The 27,244-nt window shown below is 37.1% G+C and overlaps 2 protein-coding genes across 2 annotated transcripts in view; one reads left to right on the top strand and one right to left on the bottom strand.

Annotated features, from left to right (window-relative positions):
• LOC133648240 (neuronal acetylcholine receptor subunit beta-2-like) overlaps positions 1-27,244 on the bottom strand; it is a 438,894-nt gene that overhangs the window by 354,538 nt on the left and 57,112 nt on the right. The window lies entirely within an intron of this gene.
• LOC133648234 (coagulation factor X-like) lies at positions 454-23,192 on the top strand. Its single transcript, XM_062044123.1, has 8 exons — positions 454-610; positions 690-859; positions 946-970; positions 1,039-1,158; positions 14,757-14,888; positions 14,956-15,257; positions 22,345-22,468; positions 22,542-23,192. Exons 1-8 carry the CDS (start codon positions 496-498, stop codon positions 23,117-23,119), a joined length of 1,566 nt encoding a protein of 521 aa, XP_061900107.1. The 5' UTR covers positions 454-495; the 3' UTR covers positions 23,120-23,192.

Genomic DNA, 27,244 nt, shown 5'->3' with positions numbered 1-27,244 from the left:
ATATATATATATATATATATATATATATATATATATATATATATATATATATGTATGTATGTATATATGTATATATTTGCCAACTATGAATTCCATTTGCAGGTAAAAGGTAGTGTCTGTTTAAATCCAGTAGAGGGCAAATGACCATTATGAAACACCAACACAGTATCAGTGTGGTGTCACTACAGCTAGTGAGTGTGCCATACACTCAATGAGGCGTTGTTTACCCATCACTACCACCACTACCAAAGCAGGAAGTGAAGAAATGACCAGTAACTGCCGAGACATGGAGAGGAGGTAGCATTAAATAAGCTGTGCTTCTTCCTACTCCTTTTTGGACATGTTGAAAGTCACTCACAACACGTGCGCCTCTGAATGAAAGCACATACAACTTTGTGTTGTGTAAGTGTTAAGTATATATAAACTGTCAACACTTTATGGGCAAATATTGGGTTCTTCCCAAGTGAGTCAGGTGACCCCGGCTGAGTGTATTTCATGCGTGTGTGTACACACGTTAGCGCACTTTGGAGCGTGTTGCACAGCAGCTTTGCCATGGCGAACATCTTACTCCTTTGCGTGCTGCTGTCACACATTCCGTGGATCCATGCAGGTACGATAAGAACAATGATGTGTATTCTTCTCTTTTTTCATGCCAGATACTGTATCTCACCTCCACGATTGGGCTGCAGGCCCGGCGTTCTTGTCCGGCGAGGCGGCGCACGGCGTCCTGTCAAGGCACGCACGCGCCAACACCGGCGTGTTAGAGGAGCTGTGGGAGGGCAACTTGGAGCGAGAATGCATGGAGGAAAGGTGCGACGCAGAGGAGGTCCGGGAGATCTTTGAGGACGATGGAAAGACGGTGCGTATTTATTTATTTATTCACTGACTGACTGGCTCCTCCATCTTGGTGGTTGTCGCTTCAAAGGGTCACTTGTCATTTCGCAGACGGAGTTCTGGAGTTCGTATATCCGTGAGTGAACAAATCAGCGTTGACGTAAGACGATGTGAGTCATGCATGTGGTCTTGCAAACCCCTCAGCTGGTAAACACTGCAGGCACAGGCCCTGTAAGAACGAGGGCACGTGCAAAGAAAGCGGAGACTCCTCCTACTACTCGTGTACCTGTCAAAATGGCTTCACTGGCACCAACTGTGAGATTGGTGAGGATAACATTTTTATTTACACATCTTGTTCTTCCAGTTCTGAATAGCGATGGGTACCCAATTTGGTACTTTTTTATGTACCGACTCAGGTTGTCCCGATACCAATATTTTGGTATGTATTTCGATACTTTTCTAAATAAAGGGGACCGCGAAAAATGTCATTATTGGCTTTATTTGAACAAAAAATGTTAGTGTACATGAAACATATGTTTATTATGTTGAACATACTAGACAACTTGTCTTTTAGTAGGAAGTAAACAAACAAAGACTCCTAATTAGTCTGCTGACGTATGCAGTAACACATTGTGTCATTTATACACCTATTATTTTGTACACATTATGAGGGACAAACTGTAAAAAATGTTTATTAATCCACTTGTTCATTTACTGTTAATATCTGCTTATTTTCTGTTTGAACATGTTCTATCTACACTTCTGTTCAAATGTAATAATCACTTAGTCTTCTCTTCTCTGATACTTTACATTAGTTATGGATGATACCACACATTTAGGTATCGATCTGATACCAAGTAGTTACAGGATCATACATTGGTCATATTCAAAGTCCTTAATGTGTCCAGGGACGTATTTCCTGAGTTTATAAACATAATATGAATTTTTTAAAATAGGAAAGAATATTTTGTCTGGATATAAAAATATTGATGTAATCATAGTAGTATCGACTAGATACACTCTTGTACTTGGTATCATTACAGTGGATGTCATTATTGGCTTTATTTGAACAAAAAATCTTAGTGTACATGAAACATATGTTTATTATTGTCATTTAGTCCTTCAATAAAATAGTGAACAACTTGTCTTTTAGTAGTAAGTAAACAAACAAAGACTCCTAATTAGTCTGCAGTAACATATTGTGTCATTTATACACCTATTATTTTGTACACATTATGAGGGACAAACTGTAAAAAATGTTTATTAATCCACTTGTTCATTTACTGTTAATATCTGCTTATTTTCTGTTTTAACATGTTCTATCTACACTTCTGTTCAAATGTAATAATCACTTAGTCTTCTCTTCTCTGATACTTTACATTAGTTATGGATGATACCACACATTTAGGTATCGATCTGATACCATGTAGTTAGAGGATCATACATTGGTCATATTCAAAGTCCTCATGTGTCCAGGGACGTTTTTCCTGAGTTTATAAACAATAATATATTTAAAAAAAAAAGGAAAAAAGATTTTGTGATGCTAAAAAAATATCGATGTTATCATAATAGTATCGACTAGATACGCTCCTGTACTTGGTATCATTACAGTGGATGTCAGGTGTAGATCCACCCATGGCGTTTGTTTACATTGTGACGGCGGTGAGCTATTGTATCCTCCTACGGTGTGTAGTGAAGCATGTTTAGCTATTCCTCGTCCTCCAGTGATAATGGTACTTGTAAGAAACTTAGTTTATTTGTCGCCATGGAGGCCAGGATTAGTGATTTAGAAGTAGCTAAAACACTGCGAATGGATGTTAGCCGCCAGCTAGCTAGCCATGTCTTAAAGCAGCTCTTCTTGAGGGTGTTTCAGTGTTATAACTTCACCTTTATCTTGACTTTTTACACCAAAATGCGTCCATTCTCCCTTTTCTGTCTACACACTGTGTCTGCTTGTAAGTACTCTGTGTGTGTGCGCTGCCCAACACAATCAGCCTATCTCCAGGTGCAGGTCTTTGGAGGTGGGAGGGGCCTATCCCCAGGTGCAGGTCTTTGGAGGTGGGAGGTGCCTATTTCCAGGTGCAGGTCTTTGGAGGTGGGAGGTGCCTATTTCCAGGTGCAGGTCTTTGGAGGTGGGAGGTGCCTATTTCCAGGTGCAGGTCTTTGGAGGTGGGAGGTGCCTATTTCCAGGTGCAGGTCTTTGGAGGTGGGAGGTGCCTATTTCCAGGTGCAGGTCTTTGGAGGTGGGAGGTGCCTATTTCCAGGTTCAGGTCTTTGGAGGTGGAAGGGGCCTATCCCTGGGTGCAGGTCTTTGGAGGTGGGAGTTGCCTATTTCCAGGTTCAGGTCTTTGGAGGTGGGAGGTGCCTATTTCCAGGTTCAGGTCTTTGGAGGTGGAAGGGGCCTATCCCTGGGTGCAGGTCTTTGGAGGTGGGAGTTGCCTATTTCCAGGTTCAGGTCTTTGGAGGTGGGAGGTGCCTATTTCCAGGTGCAGGTCTTTGGAGGTGGGAGTTGCCTATTTCCAGGTGCAGGTCTTTGGAGGTGGGAGGTGCCTATTTCCAGGTGCAGGTCTTTGGAGGTGGGAGGTGCTTATTTCCAGGTTCAGGTCTTTGGAGGTGGGAGGTGCCTATTTCCAGGTGCAGGTCTTTGGAGGTGGAAGGGGCCTATCCCCAGGTGCAGGTCTTTGGAGGTGGGAGGTGCCTATTTCCAGGTTCAGGTCTTTGGAGGTGGGAGGTGCCTATTTCCAGGTGCAGGTCTTTGGAGGTGGGAGGTGCCTATTTCCAGGTGCAGGTCTTTGGAGGTGGGAGGTGCCTATTTCCAGGTGCAGGTCTTTGGAGGTGGGAGGTGCTTATTTCCAGGTGCAGGTCTTTGGAGGTGGAAGGGGCCTATCCCCAGGTGCAGGTCTTTGGAGGTGGGAGGTGCCTATTTCCAGGTTCAGGTCTTTGGAGGTGGGAGGTGCCTATTTCCAGGTGCAGGTCTTTGGAGGTGGGAGGTGCCTATTTCCAGGTTCAGGTCTTTGGAGGTGGGAGTTGCCTATTTCCAGGTGCAGGTCTTTGGAGGTGGGAGGTGCCTATTTCCAGGTGCAGGTCTTTGGAGGTGGGAGGTGCCTATTTCCAGGTTCAGGTCTTTGGAGGTGGGAGTTGCCTATTTCCAGGTGCAGGTCTTTGGAGGTGGGAGGTGCCTATTTCCAGGTGCAGGTCTTTGGAGGTGGGAGGTGCCTATTTTCAGGTGCAGGTCTTTGGAGGTGGGAGGTGCCTATTTCCAGGTTCAGGTCTTTGGAGGTGGGAGGTGCCTATTTTCAGGTGCAGGTCTTTGGAGGTGGGAGGTGCCTATTTCCAGGTTCAGGTCTTTGGAGGTGGGAGGTGCCTATTTCCAGGTTCAGGTCTTTGGAGGTGGGAGTTGCCTATTTCCAGGTGCAGGTCTTTGGAGGTGGGAGGTGCCTATTTCCAGGTGCAGGTCTTTGGAGGTGGGAGGTGCCTATTTTCAGGTGCAGGTCTTTGGAGGTGGAAGGGGCCTATCCCCGGGTGCAGGTCTTTGGAGGTGGGAGGTGCCTATTTCCAGGTTCAGGTCTTTGGAGGTGGGAGGTACCTATTTCCAGGTGCGGGTCTTTGGAGGTGGGAGGTGCCTATTTCCAGGTGCGGGTCTTTGGAGGTGGGAGGTGCCTATTTCCAGGTTCAAGTCTTTGGAGGTGGGAGGTGCCTATTTCCAGGTTCAGGTCTTTGGAGGTGGGAGGTGCCTATTTCCAGGTTCAGGTCTTTGGAGGTGGGAGGTGCCTATTTCCAGGTGCAGGTCTTTGGAGGTGGGAGGTGCCTATTTCCAGGTGCAGGTCTTTGGAGGTGGGAGGTGCCTATTTCCAGGTGCAGGTCTTTGGAGGTGGGAGGTGCCTATCCCCAGGTGCAGGTCTTTGGAGGTGGGAGGTGCCTATCTCCAGGTGCAGGTCTTTGGAGGTGGAAGGGGCCTATCCCCGGGTGCAGGTCTTTGGAGGTGGGAGTTGCCTATTTCCAGGTTCAGGGTCTTGGGAGGTGGGAGGTGCCTATTTCCAGGTGCAGGTCTTTGGAGGTGGGAGGTGCCTATTTCCAGGTGCAGGTCTTTGGAGGTGGAAGGGGCCTATTCCCAGGTGCAGGTCTTTGGAGGTGGGAGGTGCCTATTTCCAGGTGCAGGTCTTTGGAGGTGGGAGGTGCCTATCCCCAGGTGCAGGTCTTTGGAGGTGGGAGGAAGTAAGAGTACCTGGAAAGAACCCTTCCAGTCACGGGGAGAACATGCAAACTCCACACAGAAAAACCCAGAGGCTGGGAATCGAACCCAGGAACCTCTCACTGTGAGGCACGAGCGATAACCACTGCTCCGCCTTGATATACAACATGCTTTTCAACAAGGAAAAATTAACTTTTAGGTGATAAATATGATATAAAAACAACACAATAGTGTGTACTACCATACAACTTCAGTAGTCTTGTGAAGTAAGGTAATCATAATAGAGTGTATTTACCATTAACCTTGGAGAGCGGATTTCTGCAACATCTCCTTTGGATTGCATCTCCTTCAAACACACCATCAGCAGCTTTTCCTCATTTTCATGGATAAATGTATGCCCTTTTAGATATTATTTTACAACTCTTGGTGTCTTGTTTTGTATTTGTTAGTTTTCCTACTATATGTTTCAGGGCTATTTCTGTTTCCGTGCTCCTTCCTATGTCTATTTTCTGGTTTATTCAGCGCCGTTCTCCACACCTGCCTTCGTTTAGTGATTAGTGTCCCCACCTGCTGCCTACAACTGATCACGCCTTTTTATATACTCGGCGCGGCTACTTTGTTCGCTTTCGGTGACGATTTGCGTTCCTGTCGATTCACGCTAAGCTACTGTTATGTCCTGATTAACGTTTACGCTACACTTTGGTTATTTTGCTAAGCTAAGTTTTGCCTCTGAGCGATACACTGTTTTGTTTTGATATTTTGCCTCGTCATTGGAATTACAAGGGCTCGTCTTACTAGAACGCTGCTTCCTGCCTGTCTTTCTGCATCCCCTGCGACTAATGCGACACTCATTCTGCTCCATGTTTTTGAGGATTTCTTTCCTTAATTCAATGAGTATCATCCACTTCTTCTCAACACCGTCCTTCACGTTCACTTTCTTCCTTTCCCATGCTTGGAAAAACAAAGTTATGTCCATCTCTAGCTAGGTCTTTAATGCCGGCGAGTAAGACCGGATGTTTCGGGCGGCTCTAATGGGGTTCATTTGTAACAATTAGTCGAGAGGCCGCTCTTATCTCAAGACATTCTTAAGTTGGGGCACTCTTGAGTGGAGGTACCACAATGCGTCCTCCATTCAGTATAACTGAAGGTGGAAAATACTCCAGATGCGTCACAAAATGTGAGGTGAACAAATACTAGATGTATAAGTAACATCCTTGTGTGAAAGAGGCCGTATTTACACGTCCTTCGTAACCGTATTCAGTCATGTGACTTTTTTGAACATCTTTACTTCCGGTGAACCTAACCAACATGGCTACTGTGCACCAAAAAGCGTGCAACTATCCAAATATGCCAGGGAGCAAATTATTGTCCCTAAAACCAGACATGAGCAAAACAAGCAATACCATGTATCCCTTTATGTTATCAAAAACAGATTTGTCGAGTGAGATCATTAAATTTATTTTATCAAAAATGTAATTATAGATACAAACATTGTGTTCGTGCTGAAAAATTCATTTATGATTGTTTGTCAAAATGTACCTATAGATACAAACATTGTGTTTGCGCTGAAAGATTCATTTATGATTGTTTATCAAAATGTAACTATAGATATAAACATTGTGTTCGTGCTGAAAGATTCATTTATGATTGTTTATCAAAATGTAATTATAGATATAAACATTGTGTCCGTGCTGAAAGATTCATTTATGATTGTTTATCAAAATGTAACTAAAGATATAAACATTGTGTTCGTGCTGAAAGATTAATTTATGATTGTTTATCAAAATGTAATTATAGATATAAACATTGTGTCCGTGCTGAAAGATTCCTTTATGATTGTTTATCAAAATGCAATTATAGATATAAACATTGTGTATGTGTTGAAAGATTCATTTAGGATCGTTTATCAAAATTTAACTATAGATGTCAACATTGTGTATGTGCTGAAAGATTCATTTATGATTGTTTATCAAAATGTGACTATAGATACAAACATTGTGTTCGTGCTGAAAGATTCATTTAGGATTGTTTATCAAAATGTGACTATAGATACAAACATTGTGTTCGTGCTGAAAGATTCATTTAGGATTTTTTATCAAAATGTGACTATAGATACAAACATTGTGTTCGTGCTGAAAGATTCATTTAGGATTGTTTATCAAAATGTGACTATAGATACAAACATTGTGTTCGTGCTGAAAGATTCATTTAGGATTGTTTATCAAAATGTGACTATAGATACAAACATTGTGTTCGTGCTGAAAGATTCATTTAGGATTGTTTATCAAAATGTAACTATAGATATAAACATTGTGTTCGTGCTGAAAGATTCATTTATGATTGTTTATCAAAATGTAATTATAGATATAAACATTGTGTCCGTGCTGAAAGATTCATTTATGATTATTTATCAAAATGTAACTATAGATATAAACATTGTGTTTGCGCTGAAAGATTAATGTATGATTGTTTATCAAAATGTAATTATGGATATAAACATTGTGTCCGTGCTGAAAGATTCATTTATGATTATTTATCAAAATGTAACTATAGATATAAACATTGTGTTCGTGCTGAAAGATTAATTTAGGATTGTTTATCAAAATGTAACTATAGATACAAACATTGTGTTCGTGCTGAAAGATTCATTTAGGATTGTTTATCAAAATGTAATTATAGATATAAACATTGTGTTTGTGCTGAAAGATTCATTTATGATTGTTTATCAAAATGTAACTATAGATACAAACATTGTGTTTGTGCTGAAAGATTCATTTATGATTGTTTATCAAAATGTGACTATAGATACAAACATTGTGTTCGTGCTGAAAGATTCATTTAGGATTGTTTATCAAAATGTAACTATAGATATAAACATTGTGTCCGTGCTGAAAGATTCATTTATGATTGTTTATCAAAATGTAACTATAGATATAAACATTGTGTCTGTGCTGAAAGATTCATTTGTGATTGTTTATCAAAATGTAACTATAGATACAAACATTGTGTTTGCGCTGAAAGATTAATGTATGATTGTTTATCAAAATGTAATTATAGATATAAGATTCATTTATGATTGTTTATCAAAATGTAACTATAGATATAAACATTGTGTTCGTGCTGAAAGATTCATTTAGGATTCTTTATCAAAATGTAATTATAGATATAAACATTGTGTTTGTGCTGAAAGATTCATTTATGATTGTTTATCAAAATGCAATTATAGATATAAACATTGTGTAAGTGTTGAAAGATTCATTTAGGATCGTTTATCAAAATTTAACTATAGATGTCAACATTGTGTATGTGCTGAAAGATTCATTTATGATTGTTTATCAAAATGTGACTATAGATACAAACATTGTGTTCGTGCTGAAAGATTCATTTATGATTGTTTATCAAAATTCAATTATAGATATAAACATTGTTTATGTGTTGAAAGATTCATTTAGGATCGTTTATCAAAATTTAACTATAGATGTCAACATTGTGTTCGTGCTGAAAGATTCATTTATGATTGTTTATCAAAATGTAACTATAGATATAAACATTGTGTTCGTGCTGAAAGATTCATTTAGGATTGTTTATCAAAATGTAACTATAGATATAAACATTGTGTTCGTGCTGAAAGATTCATTTAGGATTGTTTATCAAAATGTAATTATAGATATAAACATTGTGTTTGTGCTGAAAGATTCATTTATGATTGTTTATCAAAATGCAATTATAGATATAAACATTGTGTATGTGTTGAAAGATTCATTTAGGATCGTTTATCAAAATTTAACTATAGATGTCAATATTGTGTATGTGCTGAAAGATTCATTTATGATTGTTTATCAAAATGTAACTATAGATATAAACATTGTGTTCGTGCTGAAAGATTCATTTAGGATAGTTTATCAAAATTTAACTATAGATGTCAACATTGTGTTCGTGCTGAAAGATTCATTTATGATTGTTTATCAAAATGTAACTATAGATATAAACATTGTGTTCATGCTGAAAGATTCATTTAGGATTGTTTATCAAAATGTAACTATAGATATAAACATTGTGTTCGTGCTGAAAGATTCATTTATGATTGTTTATCAAAATGTAACTATAGATATAAACATTGTGTTCGTGCTGAAAGATTCATTTAGGATTGTTTATCAAAATGTAACTATAGATATAACCATTGTGTTTGTGCTGAAAGATTCATTTATGATTGTTTATCAAAATGCAATTATAGATATAAACATTGTGTAAATGTTGAAAGATTCATTTAGGATCGTTTATCAAAATTTAACTATAGATGTCAACATTGTGTATGTGCTGAAAGATTCATTTATGATTGTTTATCAAAATGTGACTATAGATACAAACATTGTGTTCGTGCTGAAAGATTCATTTATGATTGTTTATCAAAATGTGACTATAGATACAAACATTGTGTTCGTGCTGAAAGATTCATTTAGGATTGTTCATCAAAATGTGACTAAAGATATAAACATTGTGTTCGTGCTGAAAGATTCATTTATGATTGTTTATCAAAATGTAATTATAGATATAAACATTGTGTCCGTGCTGAAAGATTCATTTATGATTGTTTATCAAAATGTAACTATAGATACAAACATTGTGTTTCTGCTGAAAGATTCATTTATGATTGTTTATCAAAATGTAATTATAGATATAAAGGCAAGGCAAGGCAAGGCAACTTTATTTGTATAGCGCTTTTCATACACAAGGCAGACTCAAAGTGCTTCACAGACAACAAAGTGAAATGAAAGAAAATAAAAGCAAAATTAAAATGCAGACAATAAAAATAAAACAGTGCAGACGTTAAAAGTTAAAAGATTAAAAGATTTAGCTGAAAGCTAAGGTGAACATAAAAGTCTTCAGTCTAGTTTTAAAAGTAGTCAGAGTTGGGGAAAGTCTGACATCTTCAGGAAGTTTATTCCAGCTATGTGTTGCATAGTGACTGAATGATGATCTCCCTTGATTTGAGTTTACTCTTGGAACCGCTAACAGATTGGTCTCAGAAGATCTTAGTGATCTAGAGGGCGTATATAGTGGGAGCATATCAGTGATATACTTGGGCCCTAGACCATGTAGTGATTTATATGTGAGCAGGAGGATTTTGAAATCTATTCTCTGATGTACAGGGAGCCAATGTAAGGATTTAAGAATTGGTGTAATGTGCTCACATTTTTTGGTCTTTGTTAGAACATTGTGTCCGTGCTGAAAGATTCATTTATGATTGTTTATCAAAATGCAATTATAGATATAAACATTGTGTATGTGTTGAAAGATTCATTTAGGATCGTTTATCAAAATGTAACTATAGATGTCAACATTGTGTATGTGCTGAAAGATTCATTTATGATTGTTTATCAAAATGTAATTATAGATATAAACATTGTGTCCGTGCTGAAAGATTCATTTATGATTGTTTATCAAAATGTAACTATAGATACAAACATTGTGTTTGTGCTGAAATATTCATTTATGATTGTTTATCAAAATGTAATTATAGATATAACCATTGTGTCCGTGCTGAAAGATTCATTTATGATTGTTTATCAAAATGTAACTATAGATACAAACATTGTGTTTGTGCTGAAAGATTCATTTATGATTGTTTATCAAAATGTAATTATAGATATAAACATTGTGTCCATGCTGAAAGATTCATTTATGATTGTTTATCAAAATGTAACTATAGATATAAACATTGTGTTTGTGCTGAAAGATTTATGATTAAGGATTATGATTCATTTATGATTGTTTATCAAAATGTAATTATAGATATAAACATTGGGTTCGTTCTGAAAAATTCATTTATAATTGTTTATCAAAATGTAACTATAGATACAAACATTGCGTTTGTGCTGAAAGATTCATTTATGATTGTTTATCAAAATGTAATTATAGATACAAACATTGGGTTCGTGCTGAAAAATTAATTTATAATTGTTTATCAAAATGTAACTATAGATACAAACATTGTGTTTGCGCTGAAAGATTAATGTATGATTGTTTATCAAAATTTAATTATAGATATAAACATTGTGTCCGTGCTGAAAGATTCATTTATGATTGTTTATCAAAATGTAACTATAGATACAAACATTGTGTTTGTGCTGAAAGATTCATTCATGATTGTTTATCAAAATGTAATTATAGATATAAACATTGTGTCCGTGCTGAAAGATTCATTTATGATTGTTTATCAAAATGCAATTATAGATATAAACATTGTGTATGTGTTGAAAGATTCATTTAGGATCGTTTATCAAAATTTAACTATAGATGTCAACATTGTGTATGTGCTGAAAGATTCATTTATGATTGTTTATCAAAATGTGACTATACATACAAACATTGTGTTCGTGCTGAAAGATTCATTTAGGATTGTTTATAAAAATGTGACTATAGATACAAACATTGTGTTCGTGCTGAAAGATTCATTTAGGATTGTTTATCAAAATGTGACTATAGATACAAACATTGTGTTCGTGCTGAAAGATTCATTTAGGATTGTTTATAAAAATGTAACTATAGATATAAACATTGTGTTCGTGCTGAAAGATTCATTTATGATTGTTTATCAAAATGTAATTATAGATATAAACATTGTGTCCGTGCTGAAAAATTCATTTATGATTGTTTATCAAAATGTAACTATAGATACAAACATTGTGTTTGTGCTGAAAGATTCATTTATGATTGTTTATCAAAATGTAACTATAGATATAAACATTGTGTTCGTGCTGAAAGATTCATTTAGGATTGTTCATCAAAATGTAACTATAGATATAAACATTGTGTTCGTGCTGAAAGATTCATTTAGGATCGTTTATCAAAATTTAACTATAGATGTCAACATCGTGTATGTGCTGAAAGATTCATTTATGATTGTTTATCAAAATGTGACTATAGATAAAAACATTGTGTTCGTGCTGAAAGATTCATTTAGGATTGTTTATCAAAATGTAATTATAGATATAAACATTGTGTCCGTGCTGAAAGATTAATTTATGATTGTTTATCAAAATGTAACTCTAGATACAAACATTGTGTTTGTGCTGAAAGTTTCATTTATGATTGTTTATCAAAATGTAATTATAGATATAAACATTGTGTCCGTGCTGAAAGATTCATTTATGATTGTTTATCAAAATGCAATTATAGATATAAACATTGTGTATGTGTTGAAAGATTCATTTAGGATCGTTTATCAAAATTTAACTATAGATGTCAACATTGTGTATGTGCTGAAAGATTCATTTATGATTGTTTATCAAAATGTAACTATAGATATAAACATTGTGTTCGTGCTGAAAGATTCATTTAGGATTGTTTATCAAAATGTAACTATAGATATAAACATTGTGTTCGTGCTGAAAGATTCATTTATGATTGTTTATCAAAATATAATTATAGATATAAACATTGTGTCCGTGCTGAAAGATTCATTTAGGATTGTTTATCAAAATGTAACTATAGATATAAACATTGTGTCCGTGCTGAAAGATTCATTTAAGATTGTTTATCAAAATGCAATTATAGATATAAACATTGTGTAAGTGTTGAAAGATTCATTTAGGATCGTTTATCAAAATTTAACTATAGATGTCAACATCGTGTATGTGCTGAAAGATTCATTTATGATTGTTTATCAAAATGTGACTATAGATACAAACATTGTGTTCGTGCTGAAAGATTCATTTAGGATTGTTTATCAAAATGTAACTATAGATATAAACATTGTGTTCGTGCTGAAAGATTCATTTATGATTGTTTATCAAAATGTAATTATAGATATAAACATTGTGTCCGTGCTGAAAGATTCATTTATGATTGTTTATCAAAATTAAATTATAGATATAAACATTGTGTATGTGTTGAAAGATTCATTTAGGATCGTTTATCAAAATTTAACTATAGATTTCAACATTGTGTTCGTGCTGAAAGATTCATTTATGATTGTTTATCAAAATGTAACTATAGATATAAACATTGTGTTCGTGCTGAAAGATTCATTTAGGATTGTTTATCAAAATGTAACTATAGATATAAACATTGTGTCCCTGCTGAAAGATTCATTTATGATTGTTTATCAAAATGCAATTATAGATATAAACATTGTGTATGTGTTGAAAGATTCATTTAGGATCGTTTATCAAAATTTAACTATAGATGTCAACATTGTGTATGTGCTGAAAGATTCATTTATGATTGTTTATCAAAATGTGACTATAGATACAAACATTGTGTTCGTGCTGAAAGATTCATTTAGGATTGTTTATCAAAATGTGACTATAGATACAAACATTGTGTTCGTGCTGAAAGATTCATTTAGGATTGTTGTCTTTGGTAAAAAACGTAACTCTTTTAGGTTTTGCTCACATTTGCTTTCTTTTATTTAGATTCGCCGAGTTGGTGCTTTTCAAACACTCGTAGCAAACATGTGTTTTAAGAACTCCGAAACAAGGTAAAACACAAATAATACGTGAATGGGAAATACTAAACGTTAAAAGTAAATCAAACCAACCTTTAACGAAGTGCCCTTGGACTGGAGTGCGTTCCACTTTTTCTCATCGTTTTTTCGTAAGATCTTGCACTCCTCCGCCCTTCTTGATTACCTCTGGAGAAAATCTGAAGAACTATTGAACCTTTTTTCGCGTTTTGAGCGATTCCAACAGCCTGAAACAACACAAGCATAGGGCATTTTTCTTCGAGACGGACAAAATTCCGTCCGGAGCGCTTGGACAACAGACGTTCGCTGGCCCACCACTTTGAGCCTGACATATAATCAACTGGACGTGACGTCAGGTGAATACAAAGAATAGAACCTGCAAAGGTGGAAATTACTGGGTTGACCTTGTTCAGTTTCTGTGCAATTTACGCAGAGAAGCACCACCGATTACAGGCAGAGCAAACTTTTGCAGGATAACCACATTTTGAGTGTGAAGCGACTGGGATGAGAATCAGCACCTCCAAGTCCGAGTCCGTGGTTCTCGCCCGGAAAAGGGTGGAGTGCCATCTTCGGGTTGGGGAGGAGACCCTTCCCCAAGTGGAGGAGTTCAAGTACCTCGGAGTCTTGTTCACGAGTGAGGGAAGAGTGGATGGTGAGATCGACAGGCGGATCGGTGCGGCGTCTTCAGTAATGCGGACGCTGTATCGATCCGTTGTGGTGAAGAAGGAGCTGAGCCGGAAGGCAAAGCTCGCAATTTCACCTTCACATCCTCACCTATGGTCATGAGCTTTGGGTTATGACCGAAAGGACAAGATCAACGGGTACAAACGGCCGAAATGAGTTTCCTCCGCCGGGTGGCGGGGCTCTCCCTTAGAGATAGGGTGAGAAGCTCCGCCATCCGGGAGGAGCTCAAAGTAAAGCCGCTGCTCCTCCACATGGAGAGGAGCCAGATGAGGTGGTTCGGGCATCTGGTCAGGATGCCACCAGAACGCCTCCCTAGGGAAGTGTTTAGGGCACGTCCGACCGGTAGGAGGCTGCGGGGAAGACCCAGGACACGTTGGGAAGACTATGTCTCCCGGCTGGCCTGGGAGCGCCTCGGGATCTCCCGGGAAGAGCTGGACGAAGTGGCTGGGGAGAAGGAAGTCTGGGCTTCCCTGCTTAGGCTGCTGCCCTAGCGACCCGACCTCGAAGATGGATGGATGGATGGATGGAACCACATTTTGAAGGATGTCTTGGTAAACAAAGGTTTTCCACTGCCCTCAGCTTTATTTAAAAGGTGTGACATCAACAACGGAGACTGTATGCACTTCTGCAAGTCGGGGAGCACCGGAGTCACCTGTACCTGTTCCACCGGATACAAGCTGATGCCGGATCAGACCAGCTGCCAAGCAGAAGGTATGACTACACACGACAAACGGCAGCGATTGCTGCAGCTTCATAAAACTAAAACAATTTTTGCCAGCTAAGTTCCCATGTGGTCTGACCGCCCTGACCGCCATGGGCGCGAGGTCAAGGTCTCTGTTCAGCAGCAACGACACAAGTGTGCGCCACAACAATGCAACTCCGACCACAACTGCACCTCCGGCGACCGCCGCCACAGAGTCCCCCGTAGGACAAAATGGCTCCACGGCAAATGAGCCGCCTACGATTACTGTTCCGGCGTGGATGGAGGAGATGGTGGACACACTTAAAGAGAAGATCCCAGATGTCCGTGCACGCATCATGGGCGGAGATGAGGTCTTTCCTGGAGAGATCCCGTGGCAGGTACTTACGTAAAGATGCTGCTGCTAAACCTTTGGACATGAAAACCGATACGATGATTTGTTGATTGCAGTCTTTGAAGCGATGAAGTCAAAGTGAAGTGCACTACTTCGCCTGAGGAGGCGCTGTTGTTTCAGTGTAGCTAGTTTGCTGCCAAGATGAGTCCATACTTGCCAACCCTCCCGTTTTTAGCGGGAGAATCCCGTTATTCAGCGCCTCTCCCGACAACCTCCCGGCAGAGATTTTCTCCCGACAAACTCCCGGTATTCAGCCGGAGCTGGAGGCCACGCCCCCTCCAGCTCAATGCGGACCTGAGTGGGGACAGCCCGTTCTCACGTCCGCTTTCCCAGCAGCTTGCCTGCCCAATGACGTCCTAACATCTACGGCTTTTAGAGAGTAGAGTGCACAACAAGGAGAGAGAGTTCTCGGTTTCTTATGTGGGTTTATTGTTAGGCAGTTTCATTAACGTCCTCCCAGCGCGGTAACAACACACAACAACAGCAGTCACGTTTAGTCTACCGTAAAGCAGTTCGTCTGCCGTAAACAGCAATGTTGTGACACTCTTAAACAGGACAATACTGCCACCTACTGGATAGCCTGCAGAACACTGAAATTCAAGTATGTCTTTTATTTATATGTATAATAAAATAAAAAATGAATAAAAAAAAAATATATAGCTAGAATTCCCTGAAAGTCAAGTATTTCATACATATATATATATATATATATATATATATATATATATATATATATATATATATATATATATATATATATATATATATATATATATGAAATACTTGATTTGGTGAATTCTATCTGTAAATATACTCTCCTCTTAACCACGCCCTTAGCCACGCCCCAACCACACCCCCGCCCCAAACACGCCCCCACCCCCCCCACCCCCCACCTCCCGATATTGGAGGTCTCAAGGTTGGCAAGTATGTGAGTCACATCTGCGCAGAAACAGAACTAATATTGATTTTAAAATATTTACGTAGTGGAACCTCCAAATGTTAAGTTCTTTGCACTCTGAGTCAGTAGATTTACTTCATTTTGGCTTCATTTTAGTGAATTATATTTATATAGCGCTTTTCTCTCGTGACTCAAAGCGCTTTTACATAGCATAGTGAAACCCAATATCTAAGTTACATTTAAGCCAGTGTGGGTGGCACTGGGAGCAGATGGGTAAAAAAAAAAAAGTGTCTTGCCCAAGGACACAACGGCAGTGACTAGGATGGCGGAAGCGGGAATCAAACCCGGAACCCTCAAGTTGCTGGCACGGCCACTCTACCAACCGAGCTATACCGCCCCAAAATTGACAAAAGTTCAATCCTCATAATTTTGCTACTTGTTAATACTATAGTAGTTTTACTTTATTTGTGTTTTATTATACACTAGTTCAATCCTTTTTAGAATTTTGATATGTATAAATACTATAGTAGTTTTTCTTTATTTTGGTTTGATTATACATGAGTTGAATCCTTTTTATTATTTTGTTATTCTTTCTTACTCGATTAGTTTTACTTGATTTCGGTTGAATTACACAATAGTTAAATCCTCTGTATACTTGTGCTACATACTAATATGGTAGTTTTACTTTATTTCGGTTTTACTATACAATAGTTCAATTATAGTTTTACTACGATAGTAGTTTAACTTTATTCCGTCTTTACTCTATAATAGTTAATTCCTCTTCATACTTTATCTTATCATTATTATTACTTAGTAGTTGTACTTTATTTGGTTAATGTATATAATGGTTCATTTATTTTCATACATTTACTGTGTATTGCTTTATGTTGGTTTTACTATACAATGATTACTGCTAAAGGAGTTGTACTTAATTTTTGGTTTTATTATACAATTATTTTGTATTATTTTTTAGTAGTTTTTTACTACTATCATAGAGTTACTTTATTTTAGTTTCATCATGCAATATTTTTTTTTTTACTACTCATTACTACTAAGGTAGTTTTACTTTATTCTGGTTTTATTATTGTTCATTTCTCTTTACCCTTTTTACTAATACCCTACCACATTAGTTTTACTTTGTTTTTTTTTATTGATTACTACTATAAAAGTTGTACTTTATTTTGTTTTTATTATATAATTATTTATTCCTTTGCTGCACTTTTTTAATTGTTACTACTATCATAGTTTTACTTTATTTTGGTTTTATCATGCGATAGTTTTTTTCTTCTTAATAAGTTGATACTACTATCGTAGGTGTACTCTATTCTGGTTTTATTATTGTTCATTTCTCTTCACACCCTTTTACTCATACACTACCATATTAGTTTTAATTTAGTTTGGCTTTAATGGTTACTACTATAACAGTTGTATTTATTTTGGTTTTATTATACAATTGTTATATTATACAATTCATTTTCTATACTTTTGCCAATAATTACTACTATAGTTGCTTTACTTTCTTTGCGTTTTATTATGCAACAGTCATTTTTTGTTAATAAAAAAACGACTATTGCCACAGTTTGAGGACAACTACAGTCGTCCCTGGCCACATCACGCTTCAAATATTGCAGCTTGACCACATCACAGATTGTCTGGGTTTTGTCTTCTTCTTTTTTTAAGCCTATTCTAAAACGTTTTGGGCCTAATTTAAGTACTTCCATGCATAAAAATGGCTCAATCAACAACAAAATACCAATACCACTCTAGTACTGGCCATTAAATGGAACCTAACCAATCAGAGCATGCTGTTCAGTATTGTGGCCACTGATTGGCTCAAGCAACATTACTATATTGGATTAAAAAAGAATTTTCCCGGATCCGCTTCCACTTAACTATTCGGTTCTTTATAGGTTCTATTATCGTTCAAATTTTGGAAAAAAAAAGATAAGCATTAATTTAGTTGATTTTAGAGCCAACAGTGAGATCTTACATATATATATATTATTTTTTTTATTTAAACGGGGATAGCAGATCTATTCTATGTGTCATACTTGATCATTTCGCGATATTGCCATATTTTTGCTGAAAGGATTTAGTATAGAACAACGACGATAAAGATTGCAACTTTTGGTATCTGATAAAAAAAAGGCTTGCCCCTACCGGAAGTAGCGTGACGTAGTCAGTTGAACATATACGCAAAGTTCCCTATTGTTTACAATGATGGCCGCATGAAGTGAGAGAGATTCGGACCGAGAAAGCGACAATTTCCCCATTAATTTGAGCGAGGATGAAAGATTTGTGGATGAGGAAAGTGCAAGTGAAGGACTAGTGGGGAGTTGAAGCTATTCAGATAGGGAAGATGCTGTGAGAGGCGGGGGTGACCTGATATTCAGCTGGGAATGACTACAACAGTAAATAAACACAAGACATATATATACTCTATTAGCCACAACACAACCAGGCTTATATTTAATATGCCACAAATTAATCCTGCATAAAAACACCTGCGTGTTTGTTACGCTAGCTCCTAGCTCCTCTGCTAGCTCCTAGCTCCATAGAACACGCCAATACAATTCAAACACCTGATCAACACACACAATCACTCAGCCCAAAAGACCGTTCACCTAACCCAAGGTTCATAAAGCTTATATATTTTTAAAAAGTTACGTACATACGCAAAAAAAAGTTGCGCACATACGGTCAAGCGATCAAATGTTTAGAAGCCAAAGCTGCATACTCACAGTAGCACGTCTGCGTCTTTGTCATCCAAATCAAAGTAATCCTGGTAAGAGTCTGTGTTGTCCCAGTTCTCTACAGGCGTCTGTGTATCGAAGTCAAAAGTCCTCCTGGTTAGAGTCTCTGTTATCCGAGTTCTTCCATCTTGACTGCATCTTTCGGGAATGTAAACAAAGAAACGCCGGCTGTGTACTGTTGTTGCTGACTACGTTCGAAAAATACGTCCATTTCGCACCGACAACTTTCTTCTTTGCTTGCTCAGCTTCCTTCTCCATAATGCAATGAACATGATTGCAACAGATTCACCAACACAGATGTCCACAATACTGTGGAATTATGAAATGAAAACAGAGCTTTTTCGTATTGGCTTCAATGTGGAAGGCATACCCGTGTTCGCCGGTCTACGTCACGCGCATACGTCATCCTCAGAGGCGTTTCGAACCGGAAGTTTAGCGGCAAATTTAAAATGTCACTTTATAAGTTAACCCGGCCGTATTGGCATGTGTTATAATGTTAAGATTTCATCATTGATATATAAACTATCAGACTGTGTGGTCGGTAGTAGTGGCTTTCAGTAGGCCTTTAAAAAGCACATGGCATAGAAAAACTCTATAGTAGCTTTACTTTATTTGCGTTTTATTATGCAACAGTAATTTGTTGTTAATAATTCTGCTACTCAACACTATTACTTAGTAGTTTTAATTTATTCGGTTTATTTATACAATGGTTAATTAATTTTTTGGAACATTCACCACGTATTATTTAATCATTTTACTTTATTTTATTATTATTTTTTTTTAATAAAGATGAACTAGACTGCATACTATAGATTAAATATCTCAAATAAGGGTGAAATTTGCTTATTTTCTGTCTGATAAGATAATTCTTCTCACTAAGCAGATTTTATGTTAGAGTGTTTTACTTGTTTTAAGTGTTTTGCTCCTAAATGATCTCAGTAAGATATTACAGCTCGTTGCTGAGATTTGATGACCTATATTGAGTAAAACATGCTTGAAACTAGAATATCAACTGTTGCAAAGCTGTGTCATCAACACTCACAAGTATACAACTATTTTTTTAAAGTAATAATTTCTTACTTCAAGCATGAAAAAAAAATCATGATATCGCATATCATTATGTCAAGATAATGGCACTAGCATTTACTTCATTTAAGAATATTTTTCAACATATTGAGCAAAAAAAGTCTCTTTTTTTTTCCTACCAAGAAAAGTGCACTTGTTATTAGTGAGAATATACTTATTTTAAGCTATTTTTGGGTTAATTTCATTGTATTTTTTTTAAATTTATTTATTTATTTCAGGCAATGACATAAAAAGTACAAAGTTGACAACACATAATAATATAAATTAATATAGTGCAAAAGGTAATGTATAGTATGTAATGCATGAAAAAAAGGTATTTTTGGGTTCATTGAGGGTAGCTAATTTTACTTGTTTTGGAAAGTCTTGACAAGCCAAATTTTCTTGTTCTATTGGCAGATCATTTTGCTTAGTTTAAAGGCCTACTGAAATGAATTTTTTTGATTCAAACGGGGATAGCAGATCCATTCTACGTGTCATACTTGATCATTTCGCGATATTGCCATATTTTTGCTGAAAGGATTTACGATTAAGATTAAAGATTAAAGTACCAATGATTGTCACACACACACTAGATGTGGTGAAATGTGTCCTCTGCATTTGTCCCATCCCCTTGGGGAGCAGTGGGCAGCAGCGGCGCCGCGCCCGGGAATCATTTTGGTGATTTAACCCCCAACTCCAACCCTTTGTTGCTGAGTGCCAAGCAGGGAGGTTATGGGTCCCATTTTTATAGTCTTTGGTATGACTCGGCTGGGATTTGAACTCCAACCTACCGATCTTAGTAGAGAACAACGACGATAAAGTTCGCAACTTTTGGCCTCTGATAAAAAAAAAGTTTTGCCCCTACTGGAAGTAGCGTGACGTAGTCAGTTGTTCACATCCTCATATTTTCCTATTGTTTTCAACGCAGCTAGAGCGATTTGGACCGAGAAAGCGACGATTACCCCATTAATTTGAGCGAGGATGAAAGATTCGTGGATGAGGAACGTTAGAGTGACGGACTAGAATGCAGTGAAAGACATATCTTTTTTCGCTCTGACCGTAACTTAGGTACAAGCTGGCTCATTTGATTCCACACTCTCTCCTTTTTCTATTGTGGATCACAGATTTGTATTTTAAACCACCTCGGATACTATATCCTCTTGAAAATGAGAGTCGAGAACGCGAAATGGACATTCACAGTGACTTTTATCTCCACGACAATACATCGGCGAAGCTCTTTAGCTACTGAGCTAACGTGATAGCATCTGTCTCAAATGCAGATAGAAACAAAATAAATAAATCCCTGACTGGAAGGATAGACAGAAGATCAACAATACTATTAAACCATGGACATGTAACTACACGGTTAATAATTCTCAGCCTGGCGAAGCTTAACAATGCTGTTGCTAACGACGCTGAAGCTAACTTAGCAACTTAGCAACTGGACCTCACAGAGCTATGATAAAAACATTAGCGCTCCACCTACGCCAGCCAGCCCTCATCTGCTCATCAACACCCGTGCTCACCTGCGTTCCAGCGATCGACGGCGCGACGAAGGACTTCACCCGATCACAGATGCGGTTGGCGGCTAGCATCGGCTAGCTCGTCTGCTATCCAAGTAAGTCCTCCTTGTTGTGTTGCTGCAGCCAGCCGCTAATACACCGATCCCACCTACAACTTTCTTCTTTGCAGTCTCCATTGTTCATTAAACAAATTGCAAAAGATTCACCAACACAGATGTCCAGAATACTGTGGAATTATGAAATGAAAACAGAGCTTTTTGTATTGGCTTCAATGGGGAAGCCATACCTCTGTTCCCCTGGCTACGTCACGCGCATACGTCATCATCCAAAGGAGTTTTCAACCGGAAGTTTAGCGGGAAATTTAAAATGTCACTTTATAAGTTAACCCGGCCGTATTGGCATGTGTTGCAATGTTAAGATTTCATCATTGATAAATAAACTATCAGACTGCGTGGTCGCTAGTAGTGGCTTTCAGTAGGCCTTTTTTTTTTTTTTTTTTTTTAAATTTTTTTTTTTTATTTTTTTTTATTTTTTATTTTATTTTATTTTATTTTATTTATTTATTTATTTTTATTTTTATTTTTATTTTATTTTTTTATTTTATTTTTTATTTTTTTTTATATTTTTTTTTATTTTTTTTAAAATTTTTTTAATTTTTTTATTTTTTTTTCAGTAGGCCTTTAAATAAAATACCCCTCATTTTTGTATTTTTCTTTCTTGTTTTTGAACACTGACTTTTCGCAGTGTACTTGGACGTCAACCGGGTGGCGACCAATGTCGCGTGTTCCAATAGTGCTGTGGTGCATTCATGGCAGTCTTCCTTTGTCCGTGCAGGCAGCCTTGTACTATACCCGCGAGAAAAAGGTGTTCTGCGGCGGCTCCATCCTAAGCGAGCGATGGGTCATCACCGCGGCACATTGCCTGGACGACCTTTTGGGCCACTTTGTCGTCAGAGTGGGTACGGCTGCTTTTAATTCTGCTTAAAGAAGTCGTGAAACTTGAGTTTGTGTCCCTTTTGCTGCATCCCGCAGGGGAATACAACGTTAATACCCCTGACATAAAGCAGCGGGACTACCAAGTCGCCGAGAAGCACATATACCCGTCCTACAAACCCTTTACCGACTACAACAACGACCTGGCCCTGCTCCGCTTACACGAACCCATCGTCTACTCGACGAGGGTCCGACCCATCTGCATAGGACCCAGAGAGTTCACGGAGGCCCTGGTGATGAACGCTTCCCCGGCCACGGTCAGCGGCTGGGGCAAAACGGAAAAGGGCCAGGAGGCGGACACGCTGAAAAAGGTCAAGGTTCCCTTCACCAACCGGCTGGAGTGCAAACGCAGCAGCAAAGTTCGGATCACGCCCTTCATGTTCTGCGCGGGCTACTACAACGAGGCCAAGGACTCCTGCCAGGGGGACAGCGGGGGTCCTCATGCCAACAAGCGCTATGACACCTGGTTTCTGACGGGCATCGTGAGCTGGGGGGAAGGTTGTGCACAACAAGGTAAATATGGAATTTATACCCGCCTGTCTCTCTTCTACACTTGGATCAACAACATGACCCAAGTGCAGGCCTTCAGCGAGGAAGAGCCTCAAGAGGATGATTAAAAATGCAGGTTTAAAATTGTAATATGTATTCTTTCCTCTTATTTTTCAAAATAAATGTACTCAACAAAACCTACTTGACTGGACATTTCCATGGACATAATTACTGTTTTATTGACACTCAGTGGGCCATTAGGCTATTCAATTTGTCCCAGTAGCTTATCACTGCTGTTCTTAGTGCTACGTATTGGCATTCCTGCATATTTACTCATTATCTATCTTCTATATCAGGGGTCACCAACGTGGTGCCCGCGGGCACCAGGTAGCCCGTAAGGACCAGATGAGTAGCCCGCTGGCCTGTTCTAAAAATAGCTCAAATAGCAGCACTCACCAGTGAGCTGCCTCTATTTTTTTAAATTGTATTTATTTACTAGCAAGCTGGTCTCGCTTCGCCCGACATTTTTAATTCTAAGAGAGACAAAACTCAAATAGATTTTGAAAATCCAAGAAAATATTTTAAATACTTGGTCTTCACTTGTTTAAATTCATTAATTTTTTTTACTTTGCTTCTTATAACTTTCAGAAAGACAATTTTAGAGAAAAAATACAACCTTAAAAATGATTTTAGGATTTTTAAACACATATACCTTTTTACCTTTTAAATTCCTTCCTCTTCTTTCCTGACAATTTAAATCAATGTTCAAGTAAATTAATTTTTTTTTATTGTAAAGAATAATAAATACATTTTAATTTAATTCTTCATTTTAGCTTCTGTTTTTTCGACGAAGAATATTTGTGAAATATTTCTTCAAACTTATTATGATTAAAATTTAAAAAAAATATTCTGGCAAATCTAGAAAATCTGTAGAATCAAATTTAAATCTTATTTCAAAATCTTTTGAATTTATTTTAAAATGTTTGTTCTGGAAAATCTAAAAGAAATAATGATTTGTCTTTGTTAGAAATATAGCATGGTCCAATTTTTTATATATTCTAACAAAGTGTAGATTGGATTTTAAGCTATTTAAAACATGTCATCAAAATTCTAAAATTAATCTTAATCAGGAAAAATGACTAATGATGTTCCATAAATTCTTTTTTTAATTTTTTCCAAAATATTCGAATTAGCTAGTTTTTCTCTTCTTTTTTTCGGTTGAATTTTGAATTTTAAAGAGTCGAAATTGAAGAGAAACTATGTTTCAAAATTTAATTGTCATTTTTTTCGTGTTTTCTCCTCCTTTAAACCGTTCAATTAAGTGTAAATATCATTAATTATTAATAATAACATAGAGTTAAAGGTAAATTGAGCAAATTGGCTATTTCTGGCAGTTTATTGAAGTGTGTATCAAACTGGTAGCCCTTCGCATTAATCACTACCCAAGAAGTAGCTCTTGGTTCCAAAAAGGTTGGTGACCCCTGTTCTATATACTGTCTAGTATGGTATACTGGTACTAGTATAGTACCACGATACTAATGAATCATATTCGGTACTATACCGCCTCTAAAAAGTACCGGTCTCGCACCCCCGTCGTCGTCACGTGGCGACATTGCTGGTTTTACGAGCAGAGGAGCATGTTCGGCAGCGCACGCACACAGAGTACTTACAAGTAGACACAGTGTGTGGAGAGAAAAGGGAGAATGGACGCATTTTGGTGTAAAAACTGAAGATAAATTGATTCATTTCATTTCATTTTCATGTTTATTTCGAATATGTAGACAAAACAAAAACAAGAAATTTTGAAAAAAAAACAACAAAAAAGCCATTCAAGAATGAATAACAAAAACAACAATAATAATAATAATAATAATAGTAATAATAAAAAGCAAAAGAAACAAGAAATGAAAATAAACATTTAATGTAAACAAAGCCGAAAAGGAGTGAGAAGAAGTAAAAACTTATGTACTCCCACCCCTCTTATTACTTACTGTATGTTTAATAATAATAATAATAATAGTATATAAAAATGTTATGTCATATAAATACATATACACATATAAGTACGTACACATATATACATACATACACACACACATACATATATATACATATACATATATATACATGTACATCCACAACACACATTTAACAAGTAACTATGAATGTGACACAACAGCGTGTATACATAGTATACATATACATACACATACAAACCCACTGACTCTTAGTGCAGTTCACTATATCCTGTGAACAATATATTTTTGTACATTCTTTTAAAAACATTGATGCTTGGACTCTGCTTATGTACTTCGCTCAGATTGTTCCACAACTTGACACCTGATTGATTTATTGAAACTTTTATTAGTAGATTGCACAGTTCAGTACATATTGACCACTAAATGGTAACACCCCAATACGTTTTTCAACTTGTTTAAGTCGGGGTCCACGTAAATCAATTCATGGTAAAAAGGTGAAGTTACTGAATGTACATGTATGTGTATATGTATGTTTGTAGAGTGAATGTGCGTGTGGATGTACGAACTTTGAGTGTGTAGGTATGTACTATATTTGTGTATGTGTATATGCGGGAGTGTGGGCAGTGTTTCCCACACATTTATTTAGTTGTGGCGGCCCGCCACGAAATAATTACATCCGCCACGAATAAAAAAAAAAAAAAAAAATATATATATATATATATATATATATATATATATATATATATATATATATATATATATATATATATATATATATATATATATATATATTTTGGTCCTGTCCAGCTTCTCAGGCAAATCATATAGTTGATGTAAATGCCCATATAGGCTGTTCAGATTTACTTTACAAAAGAGAAGTGTAGGATACTTCTCTTGTTGCCTTATTTGTATTTGACCACTACTGTTTTCTGTTTATTTGTTACTGACTGTGGCAGGACACCTCTGCCTCTGTTTCACTTTATGTTGCTGGTAAATAATATGGTTGTAGTAGTAGGCTAAAGTTCAATTATTTATTATGCATTAATTAAAGGGGCAGAGTTTTAAGAGACATTTTAGCTTTTATATTTTATAAGATATATTTTTTGTAAGAACCACAATAATAAATATATTTCAGTGAATAACTTATTGTTCACATCTGTATATAAATATGTACATAAAGTGTTGTAATTATACTGTAAAATGGATGGATGGATGGACGTTTAAAACAAAACTGTTATTATTAATTAGTAAGTATACATTTTTTGAGCCTTTTTAGAGAAAATCATATCATTGTAGTAAATTATGCAAATTACTCTATGTCATGGTGACCACGCCCATAGCCACGCCCCCACCGCCACAGGTATCTTGGCAGTTTATGGGAAACACTGGTAGGTATGTATGTATGTATGAATAACTCATACTTGCCAACCTTGAGACCTCCAATGTCGGGAGGTGGGGGTGGGGGCGTGGTTATTTACAGCTAGAATTCACCAACTCGAGTATTTCATATATATATATATATATATATATATATATATATATATATATATATATATATATATATATATATATATATATATATATATATATATATATATATATATATATTTATTTATTTTATTTACATAAAAGAAATACTTGAATTTCAGTGTTCCGGTGGCTATCCATTAGATGGCAGTATTGTCCTGTTTAACTTCTCCGTTCATGATGAGTATATCATTTCGGCCACCGTGTTCAATGGAGAAGTCTGTTCTACATATTTACAGGCAACATACACCTTCCCCTTCGAACTGTCCTGGATGAACTGAAATTCTTGTTTCCATTCGTTTTGGAACTTGCAAGCGTATTTCTTCATCTTGCTCGTCGACGCCGTCGCCATGTCTGTAATTTCCTCGTTCTTCTGCTTCGTCTCCTTGTTGTGTGCGCAGTTGTCTAAAAGCCCTAGATGTTATGACGTCATTTGGCAGGCAAGCTGTTTATATTGTGGGAAAGCGGACGTGAGAACAGGCTGTCCCCACTCAGTCTCAGGTCCGCATTGAGCTGGAGGGGGCGTGGCCTCCAGCTCCGGCTAAATACCGGAAGTTTGTCGGGAGAAAATCTCTGCCGGGAGGTTGTCGGGAGAGGCGCTGAATACCGGGATTCTCCCGCTAAAAACGGGAGGGTTGGCAAGTATGGAATAACTGTGTGTATGTGAGTATATGTGTATTTGTATGTACAATATATTTGACTCCCAGTGTGCGCGGGAGCCAGAGTACGGCCCCAGCCATCCAGAGA

The sequence above is a fragment of the Entelurus aequoreus genome, linkage group LG04 (assembly GCF_033978785.1).
Source record: "Entelurus aequoreus isolate RoL-2023_Sb linkage group LG04, RoL_Eaeq_v1.1, whole genome shotgun sequence".
In the NCBI taxonomy this organism is placed as follows: Eukaryota; Metazoa; Chordata; class Actinopteri; order Syngnathiformes; family Syngnathidae; genus Entelurus; species Entelurus aequoreus.
Note: the sequence above shows the minus strand (reverse complement) of the source record. Positions and strands in the feature narration are given on the sequence as shown.